Source organism: Medicago truncatula, chromosome 7 (genome assembly GCF_003473485.1).
Source record: "Medicago truncatula cultivar Jemalong A17 chromosome 7, MtrunA17r5.0-ANR, whole genome shotgun sequence".
NCBI classification, from domain to species: domain Eukaryota; kingdom Viridiplantae; phylum Streptophyta; class Magnoliopsida; order Fabales; family Fabaceae; genus Medicago; species Medicago truncatula.
In genome coordinates, this window is record NC_053048.1 from 39,441,461 (window position 1) to 39,461,096 (window position 19,636).

The 19,636-nt window shown below is 31.0% G+C and overlaps 3 protein-coding genes and 1 long non-coding RNA gene across 4 annotated transcripts; 3 read left to right on the forward strand and 1 right to left on the reverse strand.

Annotated features, from left to right (window-relative positions):
* Positions 1–1,057: 1,057 nt before the first annotated feature.
* Positions 1,058–2,294, forward strand: LOC11431449 (uncharacterized). The gene has a single exon (XM_003624494.4). It carries the CDS (start codon positions 1,274–1,276, stop codon positions 1,904–1,906), a length of 633 nt encoding a protein of 210 aa, XP_003624542.1. The 5' UTR covers positions 1,058–1,273; the 3' UTR covers positions 1,907–2,294.
* Positions 2,295–8,141: 5,847 nt separating this feature from the next.
* Positions 8,142–18,372, forward strand: LOC11435740 (uncharacterized). Its single transcript, XM_003624495.4, has 2 exons — positions 8,142–8,878; positions 17,979–18,372. The coding sequence occupies exons 1-2, from the start codon at positions 8,324–8,326 to the stop codon at positions 17,994–17,996; spliced, it is 573 nt and encodes a 190-aa protein (XP_003624543.1). The 5' UTR covers positions 8,142–8,323; the 3' UTR covers positions 17,997–18,372.
* Positions 9,557–10,439, reverse strand: LOC11435741 (uncharacterized). The gene is made up of 2 exons (XR_003006727.2): positions 10,140–10,439; positions 9,557–10,047 (listed from the first exon to the last, which is right to left on the reverse strand). It is a non-coding gene; the product is annotated as an uncharacterized lncRNA (long non-coding RNA).
* LOC11442444 (uncharacterized) lies at positions 17,142–18,372 on the forward strand. Its single transcript, XM_003624497.4, has one exon. It carries the CDS (start codon positions 17,337–17,339, stop codon positions 17,994–17,996), a length of 660 nt encoding a protein of 219 aa, XP_003624545.1. The 5' UTR covers positions 17,142–17,336; the 3' UTR covers positions 17,997–18,372.
* Positions 18,373–19,636: the final 1,264 nt, after the last annotated feature.

A 19,636-nucleotide genomic window follows, 5' to 3' on the forward strand; every position in this document is an offset into this window, starting at 1 on the left:
ATTCATAAGTGTAGAAATGAAAAATTTAGAGTTTGAACTCCAACATTTATAAATAATATTTTTAAAAGCTATCATTTAAACTATACTTACATGATTTTTAACGGTTATATCAAATGGTTTTATTTCGTAAATCGACTATATTTTTTAACCGTTAAAAAATACAAGTGTAATCAATTTAATCTATATAAGTTAACTACAATCCTTAAAAAAAAACCTATATAAGTTAACTACTAGTAAATTACTGTGGTATTTGGATAAAAATTTAGTGTGATTTTTAAACCTAATATAAAAACTTTCGCTACCAGGAAACAAAAACAAATACTTTTCTTTTCCAGCGAAATCAAGCAGATACTAACTTAACTCTACAGAATCTGTTTCCTGATTTCACTATATGCTTAAGCAAATTATTCAAAAATTAACTTTATCTAATTGATTCTAACCATGTTTTATTTCCTTGAAATATTTTAAGTAGAAATGAACAAAAGACCTCCAAATTATACATTGGTACCAATACCAACACCAAAGGCTAATGAAGAGCCAATTAAGGTCATTTTATCACACTTTACTGTACTTTTGAAACAGAAAATCAAATTTAAAATTCATATAGTTTCTTAAAAGGTTGAGACTAATAATTTCTACCCACTTATATTTCCAAACTTCGTATATATACGACTAAAAAACTCAAGTGTCAAGTGTCCTTCAACTTTATCGCCACATTCATCTTTGTTCACTTTGCTTTTCTTTTCTTAACCCCCACTCTTTCTTTTTTTGCACTTGTTTCAATCACACAAAACACATCTATTAAATTAATTGTCACACTACATTATTATTATGATTGCAACCGATTTCCCTCGGTAGGTTGTTGTTTGTTTAGAGTGGTTTTTAAGGGGTTTTTGTTCCAGCCAGTATTTTAGCGGCAATCGATTTTTCCTTGTATTTTTTTTTTTTTTTTCACTCGAGCTTATTAGTGCGTCTTGCACGGGCTTGTTGGTTAATAAAATTTAGCCGTTTAAAAAAATATATATAATTATTATGATTGCTACCTTATAGTATCTCCTATATAAACCCTTGTCCAACCCTTGTACTCGTTCGTGCCAAAGTACAAAGCTTGTACAATAACAATCCTCTCTTCAAACTATCACCTCTCTCTCAATCTCAAACCTAAACATTACCAAAAAAAATATATTCAACTTTGATTTGATTTAGTTCACTAGACTTTTTTACTTTCACAAGCTATTTTGCAAAGTCTCTAGAGTCATCAATAGTTACTACAATGAGCAACATGAAGAACAAAACAGCAAATTTGTTAAAGCAAATCATTGCCGATTTAACCTCAATGACAAAGTCAAAAACTATGTCTTTAAAGTCCAAAACAAATACCATCAAAGCTCGTTCAATTATACTCTCAGTCATGAACAAAAAGTTCCTTATGAGTTCAATTTCAGAGAAGTTTCATTCTGTTTGGGGGAGCCATTCTCATCATCACTTCAAAGAAGATTGTTTAATTGAAGAAGGTGGCAATTTTGATGATCACAATAAAGCCCTAGTTGTGTATAACAACAAAGGTCACAGTTATGAAGCGTTGCGAAATCCAAGTGAAACACAAGTTGTGGATGAACAACAAGACCAAGGAGATGGATATGATAGTTACTATGGTTATGGAGATGATGATGGCAAGTACCCTGACTTGACTCACACTCTTTTTGATTTTGAAGGATTGGATTTTGATGGCTCAGTGATTGATAAGGTGAAGATTTGCAAGGAAGAAGCAGGGAAAGAGTTTAAACTTGAGGATGATATTGATGAAGTTGCCGATCTTTTTATTAGGAGGTTTAAAAGAAATATAATTTTGCAAAAACAAGATTCATTGAGGAGGAGGAGGGAAACCGTGCAAAAGGGTACTTAAATTTTGATATGCATTCTTAATTCAACGACTCTTCAGCTATCGAAATACACAAAAGCTCAAGCTCGTCTTTCTTTGCCTTCGAAATCTAGACTGACGAGTCATCAATGTTGATTGGACGATTCAGATGCGACCGACTATGTGCAGTCCCAAGTATTGCACATAATCCAAATAAGAATTTTAGATGCCTATTTACCTTAGTCTTTATAGGCTCAATATTACATTTTGTTTCAACTATATACCACCATGAATCTTCATGATTTGTTTGTCATCACTTATCGCTTGGCATTGAATGAGCTAAGAAGTCTTTCTTGGACTATATTGCAACCATTAGTGTCACCATTGCTGTAGAATGGATTCCTTGTGATATAATGTGATACAAATTAACATCTTTACGTTAGTGAGACTTAAACAAGGGGAGAAGAAAGGAAAAAAAATTCAATGTAATGTGATGCATGATAGAATTTGTGAACATATGGAATCTTCACTTATGGGTCATTGTTTTGGTTCGGACGATTCAAATTATGAGAGATAAAGTTAATAAACTAAAATTATTTTAATGGTAAATTTTCTTTTAAGGATGATTGTGTGACTAGTTCTATCGTGTGTGTAATAATACAGATTAGGCTTAATGATGTGATTAGTCCTTGCAATTAGGCGTCATTTAAAAATTCGTTCCTGTAATTGCTAATCCTGACAATTTAGCCTTGCAATTGTTAATCATTTAAAATTTGGTCCTTGGACCAACTTAATCACTGCCACGTCACTAATTTGATGACGTGGCAATCACTGTCACACATGAAATTCCAATTTTGCCCTTAAGAAGAGGACAAAATATTGAAGAAAGAATTGGAAACCCAGGGGTAAATTTGGAATTTCATGTGGCGTGGCAGTGATTAAGTGGGGAGAGGGACGAAATTTTAAATGATTAACAATTGCAAGGCTAAATTGCCAGGATTAGCAATTACATGGACGAATTTTTAAACGACGCCTAATTGCAAGGACTAATCACATCATTAAGCCTAGAGATTATATATGGACAAATAAAGCACACTGTTTTTTTAATCAACAAAAGCACACCATGTTAAAGTAAAGTAAAGAGAAAGCTAAAAGCTGAACTTTGAGAGGTAAGTTATTTATTAGGTCATCTTCTTGCTGAGCTGAAACTTTAAATAAAAAATATTTATTATATATAATAATTATATCAAGTTCTAGAAACACAAAAAGAAATATACACACGTTCTTTTTAAGTTATAGTGACATATTAATCTTTACAGCCTAGATTGCACAATGATTCCTAAACTCACGTTAGTTTCTAACCAAAAAATGAAAAGCAAAATCAATCAAATCTCGTCCGTGCAGCTAAGTGCACATCTTTTGGTTTCGAATGGAACAGAGGTACATGATTTATATAACTAAAAATGCATGCATGCATGTATTTCCTATAAATAAATAAGTTAGTTTACTTTAATGAGAATATTTGGATCAACAAGGCAACTAAAAAAACCCAAAGCCAAAGCTATTATCGATCTCGACTGCAACATCATCATCAAGTTGTCCAAAAAAGAAGCCGTTTGAGAAGCTACAAAGAAAGGCCCACAAAGCAGATTGGAAAAAGTTATGACATACATCCATGCGATGCACCTTAATTTCATAATTTGGTTTGTTTGACATTGTGTTGATTAATTTTAATTTTGTGACATACTAGTAAAAGGATTCAAATATCTCTCTCATTCTCTCAATACACTAGGTAAAATTTGGATTAAATGTAAGGTAAAGCAACCACTTGACATATATTCTTTGCTTGACTTATATTTTGCGAATTGTTGTTTTTTTTTTTTAAAGAATTTGCGAATTGTTGTTGTAATTAACCCTTTAACATTTATGTAAAGTGGTTAATACTATCTCTTTGGATCAGGTTGAAGCAACTCAATTTTACTCTGAATATTTCATTTTGCTTATAAATTTAGCAAGACATATGTTATCCTTGAAAATTTGTGGAGTAACCTTCAAATGGTGTCCAAAAAGGCTTGGCGGCGCAGCTTATTGTCCACTTGCCTTCTATTCAAGTGTAAATAATGGTTTATATATATGACATTGGTGTCGATAAACTAATTTTAACTTCACGTGCAAATTTGCTTTATTGATTAGTTTTCATTGGTCGTTGGATAAATTATCCATAATTTTTAGTTTTTGGTCAAATACCCTCCTACTGGCCTGGCTACTACTACCATAAGCTCATGGGGACAAATTATCCATAATTATTTCAGGGTAACTAAGAGCAAACTTATATATATTTACATCTCCGGGTAAATACAACATAACAAATATACTTAACCCGAAAGAAGAAGAAAAAAAAAATTACCCCGAAGAAGACAATACCTCTAAATTTATGCCTAAAGCAAAACTTTGCAAAACATGCTAGCTGCTTTGTGATATCATAAAGGTGTAGAATACTAATGTTCAAAATTATATAGGGACCACATTTGCAAAAGTATAATCAAAAGATTTTTAAAACAATAACTTTGCATTATATATAGCTGTTCATGTTCAACTAGATATTAAATACTCTATCATTTTTAGATATATATTCATAAAGCATGTTACCAATAATAGCAAAAAGAAATTCAAATAGAAGAAATGCACAAGAATCATGAGGTTATTTGAATTTTAGCAGCCGTTCTTAGCAGTGTGGTTAGACTTTTTTAAATTTAGGCAATACATTTTCTGTTCCAATTAATATCCAATTTACCAATCCAACCAGGCGTGTGGTTATTAAACTTCTCTTAATCTGTACATAGGTCAAATCAGATAGTTGATATATGTGAGCAACATATATGCGTAATGCATGCATTTTCTTGTTGCTTTTGAAATTAATGTGGGAAAAGAAAAATCACAACCGATATTACCTAGCTTATTCAATTTTGGTTTTTATATAGATCAAGTTGGGACAACTAATTTACACCGAAGCCACTATATTTGAAATTGATCGAGCTAGGAGGTCTAAAATCTGAAAGCAAAAACAATATATACGAAAAAGTTTTACAATCATATGTACTATTTTGATTAGGAAACTAAATATTTGAGTGGTTGGTTTTCATACAAACAAGGGATTGTACGTTCTATTCAAAATGCCATATATATTGATGATTTAGTTGGTACAAAATAAGTGGAACCAATGCTATTGTACAAAACGTCATTTATGAATAAAGGGTGTGTATGTATGTATAATTGTCCTTTAGAAAATGATCTTTGTATTAAAGAAAATGTTGACCTTGCAAAGTTTAAATGGAGAGGATCTTAACCCCTTGAAGATGAACTTTAAAATTAATGACAATTAAATTCCGTTAGCAGGGGTGGAAGTAAAGGTAAACAAATTTTTATAGCTTTATTCTTATCTAAAAAGTTGTTATATCCTATTAAAATTACTGAAAATATGCGCAATTCTTAAATGAGAATTACACTTTTGTATGTTTGGTTCCATTTTAGAGGAATTGGAATTGATTAAACTATAGAATTGATTTTGATAATTTGGTTGTTTTTTTAGAGGGACAATTTGGTTGTTGTCAAGTAGAACTGATTCTATGTCTACGATTAATTCTACGAGTTAGAATTTGTAGCTTTTGATATTAGAATTGATTTTCCCACATAAATTTATAATTTAACTCACTTTTACACGGATGTATCTAAACACAATCAATTATAGTCAGAATCGTTTTTTTTTTTTTAACTAAAATCAATTCTACATAATCAATTCAATCAAAATCAATTTTTCCCACTGCACAACCAAACACATGCTTAGTGATTGGTGTATCCGAAAAGAACGAAATCAAGTAGTGTTTAAGCATTCACATTTTGGTGATTTGCCATCTTATAAAAAATCGTAACACTTAAGTCTTCAAATGTGAAAAAAAATCAAAGGGATAGAATACTCATGCCTTAAGATTTGTAACATTGACGCTTAAGTCATTATTGAATATGTATAGAATCGAAATTGATATGTCAATTTAAAACAAACGAATACCGTAACAAAGGCAACGAATAAAACACCACCTTACCTCGACATCGAAACCACGGGAAAACACAACAACAAAAAAATCAAATATATGTGGAAATTACTTATTTAAATAATAATGATGTAGACTTGTGATTCTAGGCTAAGTCGAGCCATACTTTACAAGACCTAAGATTGTCTTGTATGAGTTTGACCTATTGAAAGTTTCATATGATCTGCTATCCTGTTTAAAAGCATATTTCATATGACCGTCTTTAAATAAATAATGTGATCTAAATTTAAATAGACTAACAAGCAAATAGATCAACGAGATTAAACTCCCTTTTGATATTAAATATGATTTTTTTTAGAAAATTCGACTATGTATTCTATCATATTTCAATTCTAGTTTATAATATTACATTTAAATATGCAAAAATTTAATGTTCACAAATAAGCTTAAATTACTGAAAAGATTAACCTTGCTAGCCTTACTATCAAGTACTGCATCGATTCGAATTTCTCTCCCTCTCCAACAAGCCGGCCCTAGCTCTCTCTCTCTCTAGGTTTTCTCTTACGGTTTCTTCATTGAGGGGTGGTTTTGGGTCAATTCTTGACCTGAAATCACATGTCTTCATCGTTTTCTCTCTATTTCAATCTAAATAAGTGATTTTCACATAGATCTAGGTTTTTCTTTCTTTGTGATTTTTTGTTGTTCGTCGTCTTGTGCGGCGTTGTTTGATTTCCCGTCTTTGTGCGGTGTTCATTTGATTCATATTGAAATATCGATTATTCAATCAAAGATTTGGGCGTCAACGTTACAGATCTGGAGGCCATGGATATTCCGGTCACTTTAGTTTTATCATATATTTTTGTAGGCATTATGCCGTTATATGCTATTAACTTGGATGCTGTAAGTTTGTTCGTAGATTCATCCTTTACGTTTTTAGCGGTGTTGAATGATGTAGTCTCTCGATTTGAATGAATGAATATCATTTTGTTTTTGTAAAAAAATAATAATAATTAAAAGTACCAAAATATAATACAACAATATTAGTAATAAATAATATAATTATTCATATTTACTTAAATAGACCAATCTGATAGGTTTAAGAGGTTTTCTTATGGCTTGCGACCTGACCTTTTTTAACTAAATATTGCATCTAAAAAACTCTAAGCTTTCTCTATTTAAACAAAAAATGATCTATTATAAATTAGGTTGTAGGCCTCTCTAGACCGACATGGCTTATTTTCATCCCTAGTATTACTCTTTTTTTTACTTATTTTTTAAATTATTTTAGCACCATTGACATGAAAAACAACAAAGCACACGGCACTAGAAAAGTAGAGAAGATTAAAATGAAAATCGTATGGCTCTTGTGAGCAACCTTAGGGGCTAAGTTCTTATAAATACCTTTAAAAACTTCAACAATTGGACGTATTCAATCACATGCTCCCTTCAAAACTTCCTCACGCTTTGACTTGAAATCCGTTTCTAAGTGGCCCAAAATTTTGAACAATCCTATAAACATGATTTTGAATCAAATTAATCTTGTAAAATTACAATTCAGTTTTATTTTAATTAAGGTTTGGAATTATAATTAATTTAAAAATTACTATTGATATAGATAGTTAGACATTCCACTCACACAAGTTGTGACTCGAGTTCGAGTAAAAAACAATTGATAAGTTATGTAAATACCATTGTAAATCTACAACGAGGTTCTCCGACCTTCCATGGGTTTACCTCTCCTAATCTAGTGTTTTTATAAACAATAATTAAAATCAATTTGTTTTTTTTTTTATTATTTCACTATGCTTTAGCAAATTAGTATTCTAAAAATCAATCTCCTTGAACCAAGACCATTTGGGTGAGGGAGCGGTTATGGTGCATAAGGAAATCCTTATACACCGTGCATAAATCTCAACATAATTGCTTCCTACACCCTCAAAGGAAATCAAATAAAATAAAACAAAACGAACCAAACGCGGAAACAAACTGAATCATCACCTTCGTTCATCAACATACCACTTAAACAGCCATAACTCAAAAGACCCCCTATCATCAAATGACAAGTGTCCTTCAACTTCAGTACCACCTTTAACTTCTTTTTTCACTTTGCTTTTGTTTTCTTAACCCTCGCTCTTTCTTTTTTTGCACTTGTTTCAATCACACAAATTAATTGTCACACTACATTATTATTATTCTTACCTTATAGTATCTCCTATATAAACCCTTGGCCACACCTTGTCCTCTTTCGTGCCAAAGTACAAAGCTTGTACAATAACAATCCTCTCTTCAAACTATCACCTCTCTATCAATCTCAAACCTAAACATTCCCAAAATTGTTATCCAAATTTGATTTAGTTCATTCAACTATTTTACTTTCATAAGCTATTTTGCAAAGTCATCAATTATTACTACAATGAGCAACATGATGAACAAAACAGCAAAATTGCAGAAGCAAATTATAGCTGGTTTAACAAAGTCCAAAACTATGGCATTAAAGTCCAAAACAAATGCCATCAAAGCTCGTTTAATTATATTCTCACTCATGAAGAATAAAAAGTTCCTTATGAGTTCAATTTCAGATAAGTTTCATTCTGTTTGGGGGAGTCATTCTCATCATCACTCCAAAGAAGGTGGCAATTATGATGATCATAATAGAGCCATGGTTGTGTATTACAACAATGCTCACACTTATGAGGCGTTGCGAAATCCAAGTGAAACACAAGTTGTGGATGAACAAGATCAAGAAGATGGACATGGTGGTTACTATGATGATGATAATCCTTTTGGTTCTCAGGGATTGGATTTTGACGGATCGGTGATTGATAAGGTGAAGAATTGTAAGGAAGAAGCAGGGAAAGAATTTAAACTTGAGGATGATATTGATGAAGTTGCTGATCTTTTTATTAGGAGGTTTAAAAGGAATATAATCTTGCAAAAACAAGATTCATTGAAGAGGAAGAGGGAAATGGTCCAAAAGGGTGCTTGAATTTTCAGTTCATTTTTTTATTTTGAGTCCAAAAGGGTGCTTGTATATAGGATCCAAACTCCTTGAAATATTTTATTGAAATCTGGACCGTCAATATTTTGATTTGACGATTCAGATGTGAAGTCACAAGTACCGCACACAATCAAAATAAGAGTTCTAGATGCCTATATACTTTAGTTTTGTAGGCTCAATATTACATTTTGCTTGAACTATGTACTACCATGTTTAATTTCATGATTTTGGCATCGGTTATAATTTGGCCTTTACGTGCAGAACTAATATGCCTTTGTTGGACTATATGCATTGCAGCCATTAGACTCACCATGCTTGTTGGACTATATAAATGAATGAGTGACATCAGAAAAAAAATTTAAAAATGAGGAACCAAAATTTAGGAAAAAGATGAACGGGGACCAAGAAACTGATATTTAAAAGGCTTTAATATGTGTTTTGTCCTTGTAATTAGGGGTCATTTAAAATTTGGTCCCTGTAATCGTTAATCCTGGCAAATTGCCCTTGCAAATATTAATCATTTAAAATTTCGTTCCTTGACCCAATCAATGACTGCCACTTCATCAAATTAGCAAAATTGCATGGGAATGGACCAAAATACACTCATTTTTCTTATTGCCCAGAATACCATCTTGGAGCCCATAAAAATAGCATGGAACAGAATAAAAATATTCATCTTAATCGAAGTCACAACAACAACAATATCAACTACAACTTCCTCTGAAATTGAAGAATCCAAAATTCATCTCTCAATTGAAGAACATAGAACACACAACAAACCTATTCAGAAAACACCATAAAAAACCATAACAACATAAAATCCACCCTCTTCTTCTCCACCCTCCGATTCAGAAACAACAACAGCCGGAGAACACCGCGAAGTGGATCTTTTCTCCGATGAAATCCTTCCGGATCGTACACACAATGAGATCTGAACGAAAGAGGTAACAACTGATATCAGTAAATCAAACCAAATCAATCTATTGAGGAGGAATCGAGGGAGTGGAAGAACGCCGGCGAGGGAGGAGGATCGGACTTGGGATGGCCTAATCGTTGGAAACATGTTGATGAAGCTGAGGTGTGTTAAACAGTTCCCACTTTAATTTCAAAGTTTCTAGCATCTTCTTAGCTTCACGCTGCTGTTAATTACAAAGAAAGAAACAAACTGTTAAAGAAAATTGGTGTTCGAAGATAAAAGAAAATTGAAAAATTGAAGAGTTTTCATTCTTACACAGTAGCCATTGATTATGCTCCTGCACTTAAATGTGTCTATGTTCAAGTCAGCGCAATTCATCTCTTTCCAAGTGAAACTAGTTTAGAGTTGGAATTACATTTCCACACTTATGTCCAATCTATCTATTTGTCAAAAAAAAGTCCAATTAAAAAAAAAGGAAGAGGGAGGAAGAAAGGGGTACGAATAGGGAAGAGGCAAGAGGGTATTCTGGGCTTCAAGATGATGAAGCTATGAATTCTGGACAATAAGAAGAATGAGGGTATTTTTGTCTATTTCCATGCAATTTTGCTAATTTGATGACGTGGCAGTTATTAAGTGGGTCAAGGGACGAAATTTTAAATGATTAATATTTGCAAGGGCAATTTGTCAGGATTAGCGATTACAAGGACCAAATTTTAAATGACCCCTAATTGCAAGGGCGAAACACATATTAAAGCCTATTTAAAATAAGGGAAGCAAGACTTCATTTTTTTAAATAGAGGGATCGAATGTGTGTTTAAGCATAAAATTATTCAAAAATATTTTGTGAGGACAACACTTGATTTATAATAAAATTAATCAACATTAGGTGTTCAAATTAACGGAAACAACACTCAATAGAAAACCACAAATTGAACTAACTCAAACTAAAAATCGCAAAAAATTATATTTGATTGGGATTTATTTGGGCAACTTTTTCACTTGACTTTACGATTCAGTTTGCGGTTTTTGTTTACCACACGAACCAAACCAAACTAAAACGCAAACTTATAGAAACACTCAAGCAATCCAAACACTCACTCAGCCCAAAATAGTCATTTTTTATTATATTTTTTCTTAGCCCTTTCTTTTTTCTTTTTTACAATACAAGTCGTATAAAATATACAACACCAATGTCATCCATAAAATAGAGAATAAACTTTACAAATCGTATAAAAAAGAGGTAATTGTAAAAAGTTTAATTTATATACATTGTCATTCTACATTTTTTTTTACTGATGCATCAATGCTCTGTTGCTATATCAATTAATGAGATATGAAAAGTCATGTATTTTTAACTCGTTACGTGATGTGGCAACACATAATTGAATGCATGTGTAAAAGTTTTGTACAATATATATAAACAAAATGCAATTGTAAATATTGATGATTTTGGTTATATTTTCATTTAGCCCTTTTTTCTTCTATTTGTAATTGAAGTTAATCGTTAATTGTAACACTTTTTTTTTAGGACATGGTTGCACCTTTTCTTATGTGCCTTATAATGATATTAGACCATCCACAACAGGGCACTCCGATTTAAGTGCTTAAATGGAACTCCTTTGTCCACATCACTCATTTTATGATAGTACTTACTAAGCACCAATTTTTTTCAATCCAGCACCGCAAAAAAAATTACTAAATATGTTCCACACCGCGAACAAATTACATCACTCATTTTATGATAGTACTTATTTAGAAGTTTGTACCAAATAAAAAGAAATATAATGATATTAGAAGTTAATTGTAAATCGTTGGAAATTAGTTAATTAATTGTTGTAGCAAATATAATTAAAACTGTTGACAATTTTTAAAAATTACATGCTAGCTTGCAAAATACCAAACAACACCGCGAACACACCAATGTATCCCCAATTGGTTGAACCTACATCCGTCCTTGCTTGATTAAAGTCATTTTCTTTCTGTGCTAAGACTTTCAACAACACGAATAATTTATATATAATAATCATATAATGTTCCATAAGCTACAAAAATATCCAACTTATATACACATGTTCTTCTAAATTATAACGATTGATTAATCTTTACAGCCTAGATTGCACAACGATCCTAACCTCGTGTTAATTTCCCACCAAAAAAATGAAAAGCAAAATCAATCAAATCTCGTCCGTGCAACTAAGTGCATCTCTTTTGGTTTCAATTGGAACAGAGGTACATAACTTATACAACTACAAATGCATGCACGTATTTCCTATAAATAAATAAATAAATTAGTTTACTTTAGTGAGAATATTGGATGAACAAGGCAACTAAAACCATAGCCAAAGCTATTATCGATCTAGACTTCAACCTACCTTTCCACTATTAAAAAAAATCCAAGTTGTACTACAAAAAAAAGCCGTTTGAGAAACTACAAAGAAAGGCCCACAAAGTAGATTGGAAAAAGTTATGACATACATGCATATCCATGCACCTTAATTTTTTTTCATAATTTGGCTAGTTTGATATTAGTGTTGCTTAATTTAATTTCGTGAGACAATGGTAAAAGGATACTAATATCTCTATCATTCTCTCAATACATTGAGTGAAATTTTGATTAAATGTAAGGTTAAACAACCCCTTGACATATATTATTGTAAGAACTCAATTTTACTGATATGTATAATTCATTTTGCTTATGAATAAATATGAATTTACTATATACATATCCTTATAAAAACAACATAGAATTAAACTTAGCCGGTAGAAGGCAATATACCTTCAAATGCATGCCTATATTCAGCTAAATTATATAGGGACCACATTTGCAAAAGTATTATCAAAAGATTTTTAAAACTATAACTTTGCATTATATAGCCGTTCATGTTCAACTAGATATTAAATACTCTATCATTTATAGACATACATTCATAAAGCATGTAAAAGAAATTCCAATAGAAGAAACGCACAAATGAGATTATTTGAATTCAAGCAGCCGTTCTTAATTAGTGCTTAATTGGACTTTTTTGAATTTTGGCAATGCATTTTTTGTGTGCTAAATTATGACCACTTTGTCGAGCTTTATACGTAGGTCAAATCAGATGGTTGAGACATGGGAACAACATTTACGTAATGCATGCATTTTCTTGTTGCTTTTGAAATTACTCCTATTGAAAACAAAACACGAAAAGCACCCACTACCCCAAAATCAAAGCCATACCCAAAATTAGCTAGCCGCCTCCTCCATTCTCTCTTCCACGGGAGACGGAGAGGGGTGGTTTAGAGCTAAAAAATTTTTATCCGAAATAACCCTAAATCATTTTTTCTTTTTATTTAAACAAGTGATTTATACAAATATTTTGTCGTTTTAATTTAATGCAATGCGTATTTCTAACACCTTAATTTCTTCATATTTGTAGGTTTTTTCATACTTATAGGTATTTGTTGTTATTAACGTAGATGCTATAAATTATTTGATTGATTTAGTCTATCAATTTAAACGAATGTCATTTTTTATAAAGTAAAAAAGGCAACAATTAATTTATACCAAAGCAACTAAATTTGAAATTGCACAAGTGAGTGCGATCGAGCTAGGAGGTCTAAACTCCAAAAGCAAAAATAAAATCTATAGGAAAAAGTTTACAATCATATGTACTATTTTGATTAGGTAACTAGATATTTGAGTGGTTGGTTTCCATACAAACAAGGGGTTCGTCATATGGATGATTTATTTGGTACCAATGCGTGGGACCAATGCTATTGTACATATGTTTAATACATATTTCATTTAGAAAATGACTGTAAAAAAAAGTTGACCTTGCCAAGTTTAAACTAAAGCAACCCACTTTAAGATTAATGACGATGAAATTTAGCTAGCAGGGCTGGAAATAGGTTAACAAGTTTTTATATAATTATGCCTACCCAAAAAAAAGTTTTTATATCATATCAAAATTGGGGATAATCTGTGAAAATCTTAGATGAGAATTATACTTACCACATAAATAAATTAATTTCTTTGAAACAATGGATATAATAATTGTTGAGGCGTTTCTATGGATTTTGTAAAAATAAAATAAAATATGAGTTTAGTTAATTGACACGATCTTGCGCACCCTCAACAACAGTTCTCTCCTTCAAATTATATTTACTATCTCATGAGATTTAAAATAATAATGGAACCAAGTTCTTAAACATAATAAAATAATGAACTCAAGAGATTAATGATCACCTGTTAAAAAGAAATCATTTTGGGAGAATTCGAATTTGAGTCCCAAATTCAGATTTAGTGGAGCCCCAAACCCCTAAAAAAGTAGGGTTAAGACAAAATAAGTATTTTTTTATTTTCTAGATGGATAACATATAACTATGGATTGCTTGTTAAGGGTTTAACATTCTGCATGATGACGGAAGTTAATTTTTGTTGTTTGAGCTTGCTCATTTTCTTTTGTCTTATAAGTTTGCATTTGGGTTGAGTTTCCTAACACTTGTTAGCAAAACCATTTGTAATAGTATTCTTCTTTGCTGAATAAAAAAAAATACAATGGAAACACACCCCAATCACTTTAGCCTACAAGTGTACAAATTGCATCTAACAATAAAAAAATCATCCTAATAAATGAGGGAACATCATCCCACCAAGTATTGAAATGAGAAGCAACGGAAAGAGAGGTTAGTTATATATGCACAACAATTGCCAATCTCTAAAAATATGAGAAACTAAAAGAGTAATAATATTTTCAACATCAAAATTTTGATAATTTATGTGACAACCTATAAAACAAAGTGTTAATTTGATTAAGAGAGAGAAAGAAAAAAAATACTATAAAACTCTCATGAGTTGTTTTTAGTGTGATTTTATAAATTGTCATATAAATTGTCAAAATTTTAATGTTCAAATATCTTTGCTCAAACTAAAAAGCATCTCTAAAATTAAGTAGTCTTTTCACTAAAAATTATTGAATAATTTTATATGTAAAGAATCAAATCCAAATCAGTGTGAGAGATAAATTATATATATACTCAAAAATTTGAAGAAGCATCAACATCTCTATAATTATTCATCTGAAATTTGTTGCTAGCACTTCTCTATTCTTTATGTGTCTTCATATTTTAAAATTAATTTGTATTTTTTTCATTTTCAACACAGTTAAACATTCCCTCAAAAAAAAAAAAAAAAATACACAGTTAAACATCTCAAAAGAACATTGTCAAATATCTCTCACAAACTATATTTAAAATATGAAGACACATAAAGAATAAATGTGTTGAAAATATTAGTGATGTTATTATAATTGTTTTTTAATATAAACATCTACAATATACAATCTTGCCTCACTGATAAAATATTTTGGACGAGTTTCTGGTTTTTTGAGTTTACGCTATAAAAAATTTGATGTTGACATTATTCTTTTAATTTATTTCAATTATTTTACTTCCATTGACATGAAAAACAACAAAGCACACGGCACTAGAAAGTGGAGAAGATTAAAATGAAAATCGTAAGGCTCTTGTGAGCAACCTTAGGGGCTAAGTTTTCATAAAAAAATCTACAATAATTTGAATATATTCAATCAAGCTCACTTCAAAAACTTCCTCACGCCATGCCTTGAAATCCGTTGCAATAGTCAAATTAGTGGCCCAGAATATTTGAACAGTGCTATAATCTAAGCCTTTACCTTTTTTTTTGAAGGGATTTAAGCCACCTTGGTGAAGTTGATTGTGATAATATGATTTTGACTACACTAAGCAATTGAGATTCCTATTTCTAACAAAAACAATTGAATAAAGATCAAATGCAATGTCAGTGGTACCACCCTTCTCCCCATATCACAAAAGATTAGAGTCTGTATAATAATGGTCTATTGTGGATGGTTATTTTTGTCATTTACCCCAAAAATATATAAAGTTAATGGATTGAGTAGTAATTATTCCATAGCATCTGGTGGGTTAGGTTGGTTTGCCAGTGTGCCCATATCATATCATTTCCTCAAAAGCTTCAAAGGTCCCCCAAAATAGTGGTCAAATTATTGTAAGGGGCCATATGAAACCGTCTATACTACAAAAGCAAGGGGACTTTGTTTTCTGTTTTTGTGGTTTTGTAATTTCTTTAATAATTCTATTATGTGGATTTATTTCATGGATCCATTATATTTCTTACTGTTTAAAAATACAACTCCTCAAGAAAAACTGTTTAAAAATACAAGTTTAAACAAATTTTAGCCTATAAACTAATTAAAATTACTCATAAAATTACTAGCTTTCTAAGATGAATATTTGATGAACATAATTTGAAATGAAAATTGATTTTAAAGAATTAATTTAATTACAATTGAATTTTAAGTAAAGTAATTTTTATTTAAGTATTTTTATGCTATAATCAAATTTGAGATAAAATTCCCAGTCAAAAGTTTGACACCAGATTTTGTGATTTTTTAACCTGATACAAAAATATCTTTTTGTAACGGTACCCAAATAAAAAATATCACTAAACAAAAATCAATTATTATACTCTACCATGGAATAAAACATATACTTTTCTTTATCAGAGAAATCAAACAGATACTTAACACTGCAGAATCTGTTTTCTGATTTCACTCTAATCAAGCAAATTAATTATTCAAAAATCAACTTTTTGTAATTGATTCTAACCCTAGTTTTGTTTTTGAAAGATGATTCTAGCCGGATAGCACTTGTGTACTATAATGGTATATACCATTGCCTAATTAGAATGTGTCACGTGGCACACCCTTTAAAAAAATATATCAAATAAAGAATTTATAAAGTAACATTGATAGATGGGACACTCTAATTTACCAATGGTATATATCATTAGTAATCGTACACAAGTAGAATCCTATTCTAACCCTAGTTGATTTCCTTGAAATTGTTTAAGCAGAAATGAACCAAAAGAGCTCCAAATTATACTTTGGTACCAATAACAACACAAAGGATCATGAAGAGCCAATGAAGGTCACACTTTAATGTACTTTATGAAGAGAAATCAAATCACAAATTCATATAGTTTTGTTAAAAGTAATAGAGTTCCACACTCCCAACCAAAATTTTCAACTTCGTTAACCACTTAAACAGCCATAACTCAAAAACCCTATCATGACATGCCAAGTATCCCTACTTTATCAACCAACTTTAACTTTTTTTTCACTTTGCTTTTCTTTTCTTAACCCCGACTCTTTCTTTTGTTGCACTTGTTCCTCTCACACAAAACACTACTTTTATTAAATTATGTTAATTGTCACACTACATTATATTATTATTAATCATACCTTATAGTATCTCTCCTATATAAACCCTTGTCCAACCCTTGTACTCGTTCGTGCCAAAGTACAAAGCTTGTACAATAACCAATCCTCTCTTCAAACTATCACCTCTCTCTCAATCTCAAACCTAAACAATACCAAAATTGTTTTTTAAATTTTGATTTGATTTAGTTCATTAAACTTTTTTACTTTCACTACCTATTTTGCTAAGTCTCTAGAGTCATCAATTATTACTACAATGACAAACATGAAGAGCAAAACAGCAAAATTGTTGAAGCAAATCATTGCCGGTTTAACCGCAATGACAAAGTCAAAAACTATGGCTATAAAGTCCAAAACAAATGCCGTCAAAGCTCGTTTGATTATATTCTCACTCATGAAGAACAAAAAGTTTCTTATGAGTTCAATTTCAGATAAGTTTCATTCTGTTTGGGGGAGCCATTCTCATCGTCACTCCAAAGAAGATGGTTTAATTGAAGAAGGTGGTGGAAATTGTGATGATCACAATAAAGCCCTAGTTGTGTATAACAACAATGCTCATCATCGCACTTATGAAGCATTGCAAAATCCAAGTGAAACACAAGTTGTAGATGAACAACAAGACCAAGAAGATGGATATGATAGTTACTATGGTTATGGTTATGGAGATGATGATGATGATGATGACAAGTACCCTGATTTGACTCACACACTTTTTGATTCTGAAGGATTGGATTTTGCTGGGTCAGTGATTGATAAGGTGAAGAATTGTAAGGAAGAAGCAGGGAAAGAATTTAAACTTGAGGATGATATTGATGAAGTTGCTGATCTTTTTATTAGGAGGTTTAAAAGGAATATAATCTTGCAAAAACAAGATTCATTGAAGAGGAAGAGGGAAATGGTCCAAAAGGGTGCTTGAATTTCAAGTTTGATCTTGATTCAATGGCTCTATATTGCTGCACAGGATCCAAACTCGTCCTGATACACGAAAGCTCAACCTCATCATTCTCTCCCTTTGATATTGCATTTTTTTTTCAAGAATAAGGGAGATTTTAGAAGGAATAGCTTGGTTTATTTTACTATATTATATTATATATGGTTGGTTGGTTTAATTAAGATGAGCACAACCCAGAATTAATTAACTAGGGTGTGATTTCTTTGTTCTTTTATTTTTGTTTTTTTTTCATTTTGCTTTTGGATGGTGGTGTGTCATAGTACTACACCATGTTCTCTTTTTGAGGTAGCTTTGTATCAAATAAAATAAAAGAGAATAGAAATGGACTATGTTGCTTGTAGATGTTGTAATGCTAATTAGAGCACAGATGTTGGTGCTTCAACTCTGTAAATTTGCAACCATTGTGTATATTCATATTAATATATGATAATGCATAATTTTCTTATATGTTGCATTGTCTTTGTTTTGTAACCGTATGATTGCATTTGCGGTTCTTCTTAGAAATTAGGTTTAGGTGTAAATCAACCAAACCCAAAAACAAGCTGATGAATAATTGTCCTTATTTTAACTATTGTGACACACCCCAGGTCTAATACTATTTTTTTAGGATCTAAGACTAAATATCTAAAGCGCAAAATTTGGTTTAACATCAGATAATGTCAGAATTCAGATTTAACTCATCTTCTTTGCTCATATTTATGACCGGACATTTTGAGTGTCGTGTTTTTAAGATCAAAATATCAACAAGTGCGCAAATGATATAAAATATTTGAATTTAATATTATATTGGATTTTTCATTTAGGTCTATAATATACATCCCAAGATAATGATTATGGCTTTCCTATTAACAAATATTAGTCAGTTTGTTAGCATAAATCAAGTATACCTCTAATTTGTAACATCTCATAATTATTACTTTCTTTAGTCACTATTATAAAAAAAAAACTATTTTATAAATTTACTGAATAAATTACATTTACGATCTACATTAATGGTCATATACATTACTCAATTAATAAACATAAAAAGTAGTTTTTTCCTTATCACATGATGACGTATAACTATTGCTCACATATAATTTGGGACTCTCAAATATTAATGGAATGGAAAGAAGAAAAAAAAAGTTGTTCTTTAGCTATGTTGAAAAAGTGGGTGTTCCATATCCTGCACAAGGAGTAAAGGTATAACAGCTAGCTACTAGAAATGTAACTAAATCAAGGAATGCATCTATCACATGTTGAAAAGAACCAAAATAAAGGAGAGAATATTTGCATCAAAAGGTGTGAGGTATGAATTGCAAGCCAGCACCAATAATCTAGCTGGGAGTGTCAATTGATTAACTGTTTCCTTTTATGAAGCTTCCTAAAAGTATAACACTTTTCAAATTTCATTTATGTTTTCTTAGTGAGTTCCTAATTAAGCCCATTAGAAGAAGAAAAAAAAAAGGATTAGTAAGGATGCTTGAATGCATAATCTTTACTCTTTTAGCATAAGTATGTTTAGTTTTGTGGCAAGCGATTTTTATTAAGTTGATATCGTAAAATTGATTCTACTTAAAAGTGAGTTGAAAATAAAGATATTTGTGTTTGGATATATTCTTGTA

What these genes read in the sequence shown, in the direction of transcription:
- LOC11431449 (XM_003624494.4), top strand. Translation starts at nt 1,274, where the DNA reads ATGAGCAACATGAAGAACAAAACAGCAAATTTGTTAAAGCAAATCATT.
- LOC11435740 (XM_003624495.4), top strand. Translation starts at nt 8,324, where the DNA reads ATGAGCAACATGATGAACAAAACAGCAAAATTGCAGAAGCAAATTATA.
- LOC11442444 (XM_003624497.4), top strand. Translation starts at nt 17,337, where the DNA reads ATGACAAACATGAAGAGCAAAACAGCAAAATTGTTGAAGCAAATCATT.